The sequence below is a fragment of the Zerene cesonia genome, unplaced genomic scaffold, assembly GCF_012273895.1.
Source record: "Zerene cesonia ecotype Mississippi unplaced genomic scaffold, Zerene_cesonia_1.1 Zces_u006, whole genome shotgun sequence".
NCBI classification, from domain to species: domain Eukaryota; kingdom Metazoa; phylum Arthropoda; class Insecta; order Lepidoptera; family Pieridae; genus Zerene; species Zerene cesonia.
This window is the reverse complement of record NW_024045136.1, coordinates 1,438,172-1,444,779: the sequence shown is the minus strand read 5'-3', so window position 1 is coordinate 1,444,779 and position 6,608 is coordinate 1,438,172. Positions and strand designations below refer to the sequence as shown.

Sequence of the window (6,608 nt, the reverse complement as noted above, 5' to 3'; positions counted from 1 at the left end):
GAATTTAGAAAATAAAAACCTGAGCAGTGATTGTTTTGTACTGTTGCCTTATTTAAATGAATAAAATAAATGTAACATAACAATGTTTCTACAAATTCAGCTACAAACTTTATAATATTCTAACAATAAGTAACAATTTTGCATTGAAAACAATGGAATCGTTAACTATTTGTCGGTGTTGTCTCACTGAGGGACCTCACAGAGACTTAAATTCTGCGTATACATGGCATGATAATAAAGAAATATATTCTGATATGCTTCACGAATGCTTCAACATCGTTGTGAGTAATTTATTCCTCTATTAATAATATCTTGACAATCATTAAAATGTTTGCTCCAATAAGCAAAAACGCATTTATTATTTATAGAATTCTAGTGTGTACGTTTGATTTTCACAAACATATACATGTATTATGTAGTTGGCTTATAGTTATAGCCATAACTATATAAAAAAATTACTGAGCGGGTGTTGTATAAATAAACAAGCTTTTGACCGCAGCTTCGTACTTATTATAGTTCGGCGTAGTTAGTAGTAGATGTTATTATACATAATAACCTTGATTTGTTCTACCTATTAAAAAAACCTATTGAAATCCATTCCATACTTTTTAAAATTTAAACATACATAGGGTCAGACAGGGAAGGAATATTATCTTTATACTATGTAGCGAAAAGCATGAATAGGTGCTCTGTCATATAGTCACCATCATTACCCTATATTATACTCACCAAAGGCACATTTCTATGAGAGATAAGGTTATTGCCCAACCTGCTGACCAGGCAGAATTTGGTAGATGTCATATGTCAAACTATTTGCTATGTTTATCCAAACATTGTCATCAGATAATGAATCTATTTGATTTTTGAACTAACTTCAAATGATTTTGTATTTATTACCTGATACCTTTTTTAAGGGTGAACCAATTTTTATGATTCTTTTTTTTTTTGAAAGCTGGTGCCTTTAATGTGGTCCCATTCAAATATGGTCTAGTTCTGACAATTAGATGGTGAAATACAAGGCTTTTTAACAGATTTTAAGCATGACTTATTAATTATATTATTTAACCCAACATTATTATTAAATAATACAATTAATAAATCACCTTCAAAATCCATTAAAAAGTTTTTAATTTCTATATGTATAATGTAAAATACTCATGTAAAATCAAACATAAGAAAATGCTAATTATATGGTTTTTTTTTAAATAATTATTTATGATAGAGACGTCACAACTGAGACATTGGTCTTTTTAAAGAGACACCTACTTATATTAATGTTACATTTGAACTATGTTTTCAGTTATGTACTCTACAAGGCAGTTCGAGAGTGATATGCGACAAATGTATTGAAAAGCTGAGAGATGCAATCACCTTCAAGCGGCAGGTTCTGTGCTCTGAGGAGATGTTCATAAAGATATATAATAGTAAAAAAGTGGAGGGTAATGGATTATTATTATTATTATTTCATTCTTGAATATCATAATGACAAGTTATTCTCAATAATTCAAAATACCTGCAAGTTGAATTTACAAGAAAAAGTTTAAAAACCTAGACCCGACTATGTAAAACTAAATTCCCTCCAGCCTTATTAGATTAAGTGTTTTTTCCTACTAATATTATAAATGCGAAAGTTTGTAAGGATGTGTGTATGTTAGTTTGTCTTTCATGCAAAAACTACTGAACTGTTTGCAATAAAATTTGGTATGCAGATAGCTGGACAACTGGAATAACACATAGGCAACTTTTTATTCCGATATTCCTACGGGATACGGAAATACGCGGGTAAAACCCGAGGGTGCAGCTAGTTATCAATAATGCAAAATACCTGCAAGGTGAATTTACAAGAAAAAGTTTGAAAAACTAAAACCCGACTATTGAAAACAAAATTGCCCCCAGATGGCGCCATATTCAAGTAGTGGGTTAAAAAAATTTAAGGTTTTATTACTTTTGTAGTATGATAAAATATATAAAGACTTATTAAATATATGTTATAGTATTTGTATCAAAGAAGTTGATTCATTAGATGATTAAGACAATATTCATTAAATATAAATTTTTTAGATAAATTTTAGAATTTTATTTAAATTTGGGTCTTATAATGTTTTTTATAATTGCCATAATTGCCAAATAAAAATTTTTAGATGCATCTGTAAAAATGGAGCCTAAATCTGAAGAAAACAGCAATGATTCGGACAACTTTTTTCTAGCGCACATGGGTAAGATACATTTTAGTATACGCCTGTGTCTTGAAATCAGTATTAATCTGAATGTAATTCTATTTCGCTAGAACTGCTTTTCAAGTTTTGATGCAATGCTGGTCATAGTTTTTTGTAGTAGTTTGTGTATGTATAACTAGTCATATCTCTGTATCAGATTTGATCAAAATGGGTCCTTTGAACTGGGTGAAAACCTATTTATTATATTAAATGAGATTCAAATTTTAAAACTGTGAACGAAGTGGTATCTCGTATACATACATTTCTGCTTTATGTACTTTTCTATAATATGTTATAATAATAATAAGAAGATAATTAAGGCAGTCCAGACATTTTGTGCTATATTTTCATTGCTGTCAAAAAAATCCTTAAATACAAGATTTTATTTGTATTATATTATCTGTTTTGTACTAAAGTGTTGAGAATTTTTTATCAAAATTAACATTATTTTTAAATATATTTCTGGATGATATGATGATCAATATAATTTTTTTTTTAATGTGTTAGTTTGTAAGAAATAAGTTTTTATACGCTCGAATAATTATAATTAACTGTATAAATGTAGTGATGTATTACAGTTAAGGATGATATAGATAATGAGATTGAACCGAGGAAGAGCAAGGTGAAAAAGAGAAATGAGAGCTGCGCTAAGAAAAAGCTGCTTATACATACAGGTAAATTACGTATTTATTGTAGACCAGCCAAAGTTTGCGGTTTTCGTTAACGTTAGATCGACATTCTTAGCTGTGATCCAGTGAAATTCTCATTAAAATCGGCACAGTCGTTGAACAATGAGTATTATGGAGATAATGTCACCAATTTTGCTTTTGCCCGCGGTTTCGCACGTGCTAAGTCGAGGTAGTTTAATACATATTGTACTTAAAAACCTTCCTCTTGAATCACTATTTATTAAAAAGCAAACCCATCAAAATTCGCTTTAGTTTTAAAGATCCAAGCATACATACATAGATAACTTGTATTCTATGAAGCAATTTTCATATTCCTTTACAGATTGTGACAAGAAAAGCCCCCGTATGAAGAAAGCGAAGCAAATAAACCTGCTAGCCAACGATATGCACATAGAATCCGTGTCGAAAATAACAGCTGAGAAAATGAAACACAAAGAAAACCTGCTCACCGTTCTGAAATACTCCAACGCGATGCCGTTCAAGAACCGGTCACTCCTCGGCTTCATATGCAGTTACTGTGACGCCACATATCGAGACCCCACCGATTTACGGAGACACACGGAGGACCACAAGAAGGAACGTCTAGAGCTCAGAACTCACAGTGACCTAACCGAGTATCACGTGAAACTCGACATTGCCGATCTAACTTGCCTCCTGTGCGAGCAGAAGTTGGACAACTTGGCCATCCTGAAGGACCATCTAATTAAGAAACACAACAAATTCTTCCACATGGACATAAAGGACCATATAATGCAGTTCAGATTGCGGAAAGGCGACGTTTTCGACTGCGCGATGTGCTCCTCCCGATACGAAACGTTCAAGATGCTGAAACAGCACATGAATCAGCACTACGACAATTATATTTGCCCAAAATGCGGGTCGACGTTCGCTACAAAGCGGTCCCTGCACGCGCACAAAGCGACGCACATTGAGGGCAGTTTCAAGTGCGACCTCTGCGAGAAAGTATTCCCGAGTCGGACGAAAAAGTTATATCACGAGAAGACGAAGCATTTGGGCAACAGGAGTATAAGCAATTGTCCGTTTTGCGACGCCGCCTTCAGGAGCTACTATCAAAGGAACCAGCACATGGTGAAAGTGCACAACTCTGAGGCTCAGTACAAATGCAACATATGCAACAAGGCGTACATCCTCAAATCGCTGCTGATGTACCATATAAAGAAGAATCACTTGATGGAGCGGAATTTTCAGTGTACGGAGTGCGGTTACAAGTTTTTCAGCAAGAAAGCGCTGAAGGCGCATATGATCAAGCACACCGGGGAGCGGAAGTACGCGTGCGAGGTGTGTCACAAGTCGTACGCGAGGAAGTACACGCTGAGAGAGCATATGCGCATCCACAATAACGACAGGCGGTTCAAATGCGACTTGTGCGGCAACGCGTTCGTGCAGAAGTGCAGTTTGAAGAGCCATTTGTTGTCGCACCACGGCATCAGCATGGCGGCCAGCGAGATTACCGTTTCGTAATAAATTGTTTGTTTAATGTGTGGTTTTATTTGGTCTTATGTGAACTAAGTTTGAAACAGACTTACTAAACTGAGCCGGAATTAAATAGCAGAATATTATAGAATCCGATCGTAGCAATGTTATATTTAATAGTTATATTTGTGTTTATTAGCGTTTATATCATAGGGTATTACATTCGCTATCTTAACTTTAGAGACAATAAGACTCATTTTAACTAACTCTGTAAAGGGTAAATGCGGGAGTGGTCAAGAAATAAAAGTATACAAATATTTGTCAAAAATTTATTGACATCAACCAAAGCATTTATAAAAAGTGAAATTACGAACTAAAGTGAACTCTATGTAAAACAATACATAGCTTAAAATGTATTAATATTTAAGCTACAACCAACAGAGTCTCCGAATAGAGTTCGCCATATTCGTTTTCAGCATGACAGCCGTAGTAGCCCTTGTCTGTGGTCTGTGCTCCGCGGATTGTCAAATCAGCAACTGTCAGATTTCCTTTCGTCACTTCGTTTATTGTTATTTTGTCGCTGACTTTTAAAGGTTGAGCGTTGTAAGTCCAATAGAGACGTGGTGATGGCACGCCAGCAACGTGACATGGGATTGTAATCTCCCTGCCTGATTTTCCTCTTGTCACTGCAGATGGCATGGCATCGGCTTTCGGGGCGGCTGTAAAATTAATACGGATTATATAATACAACTAGCCGCACGCCCCGGCTCCGCCCGGGTTGTCATTTATCGTAATTGAAATTACTTAAACTATCCTATCTCTCAAGTTGGTGTGCGAATTTTAATATAATCGGTTTAGTGGTTTAGGAGTCCATTGACAAACATTGTGACACGAGATTTATATATATTAATTATATGAATGACAGCTTTCTTGGTTAACACTACGCGTACATCAAGGTTCAAGCGGTTCGATTCCCGGTAGGCACTAACATAAAAGGGTCAGTCAGGACACCAAAGGCCGATCTCGTGATTGCAAAGAAAATTGATCAGTGAAGCAGAACTATATCAACATTAAATCCAGGTCACGGTAATTAAGAAAAAATCGACAATAGAAATTCATAAAATCATTAATATTGTGACTGGCTATATATTTCTAATGTTAGAGTTAACAGTGTGTTTTTAACTTTAAATTTCATTCACCGGTAGATGGCGTGCAAATAAAAACCTAATTTTTCCTTTTATCCTTACCGACGACACTAAGTTTCATGGTGTGTTCCTTCGGCTTGCCCTTCTCGTTGTCAGCGACACAGCGGTAAGATCCAGCGTCAGTCAGCCAGACGTCGCGAATGAGAAGCCGCTTGCCTTTACTGCGGTTGTAGCGGGTGACTCGGTCGTTGGGACTACCGTTAACATCAACGCCATCTTTGAACCAGTCGGGGTGGGCTAGAGGACTGAGGGAATAGACAACAGAAATCTTACTAATATTATAATTGTGAAAGTGTGTTTGTTTATCTTTTCAGGTCGCAATGGACGACATTATTTGTATGTGGTTGGGAGGCTAGATTGACATAAGCTATTTTTGACTGTGATAAAATACCAATTGCTATAAGAATTTCCATAGGATATGCGAGCGAAGCCGCGACCGGAAAGCTAATATGTACATATAATGTATCACATATCACTAGAGCCGGTTTCACCGCCTGCTGATGTCCCTGATTAATAAATTGACTTGACAATTTTTTACGTATATTGTCAGATGGGAAATCGTCTTAACCGTAAAAAAATAAATGGTATAAAAGTTAAATTGTTAGCTATTTCAAATCAGCTTGTTAATTTGAAATACGTAATATCTAACAAACGAATAAAATTACGCAAGGCGTAATCGAATAGGTATTAAAAAATTGCTTTCATATAAGCGTATTATTGGCGCCAAAATTGTGGCAAATGTCAATGCGTCATTGATGACGCATTATACACGGGGCTGCACCTTATTGAAATTAATTTAACATATTATCAGTAAAATAGTAAGTAGTTGAAGACGTTTAAAACTAAGTCGTAAAATTTATATTTAAATAGAACATTTTCCTTATTATTGTTAACTATTCTTGATAAACTACGAAGCAAAGATAATGAAATTTCATGCATAATTAAAATAGTGCTATAGGAATAGATAATATCTGAGGTAATAATGCTTATGTGTAAACAACCTTTTGCCGGCGACTTTGTATACATGAACTAAAACAATACTAGTTTTCCTGCCGCGGTTTCGC

At 35.1% G+C, this 6,608-nt stretch overlaps 2 protein-coding genes across 2 annotated transcripts in view; one reads left to right on the top strand and one right to left on the bottom strand.

Moving 5' to 3' along the window:
• Window positions 1-12: 12 nt before the first annotated feature.
• LOC119838969 (gastrula zinc finger protein XlCGF57.1-like) lies at window positions 13-4,403 on the top strand. The gene is made up of 5 exons (XM_038365127.1): window positions 13-281; window positions 1,301-1,439; window positions 2,142-2,216; window positions 2,795-2,890; window positions 3,228-4,403. Exons 1-5 carry the CDS (start codon window positions 153-155, stop codon window positions 4,385-4,387), a joined length of 1,599 nt encoding a protein of 532 aa, XP_038221055.1. The 5' UTR covers window positions 13-152; the 3' UTR covers window positions 4,388-4,403.
• A 260-nt stretch (window positions 4,404-4,663) lies between these two features.
• The window catches only part of LOC119838944 (hemolin-like), a 6,267-nt gene continuing 4,322 nt past the window's right edge, over window positions 4,664-6,608 (bottom strand). Inside the window, exons 5-6 of the mRNA XM_038365095.1 lie at window positions 5,587-5,789; window positions 4,664-5,058 (exon numbers count right to left, since the gene is read on the bottom strand). Coding sequence (XP_038221023.1) covers window positions 4,763-5,058; window positions 5,587-5,789 — 499 coding nt within the window. The 3' untranslated portion in view covers window positions 4,664-4,762. The remainder of the gene's footprint in view (window positions 5,059-5,586; window positions 5,790-6,608) is intronic.

What these genes read in the sequence shown, in the direction of transcription:
- LOC119838969 (XM_038365127.1), top strand. Translation starts at nt 153, where the DNA reads ATGGAATCGTTAACTATTTGTCGGTGTTGTCTCACTGAGGGACCTCAC. An exon ending in ACGAATGCTTCAACATCGTT is followed by an intron (nt 282 to 1,300) that starts GTGAGTAATTTA and finishes CTATGTTTTCAG; the next exon opens with TTATGTACTCTACAAGGCAG. An exon ending in CTTTTTTCTAGCGCACATGG is followed by an intron (nt 2,217 to 2,794) that starts GTAAGATACATT and finishes GATGTATTACAG; the next exon opens with TTAAGGATGATATAGATAAT.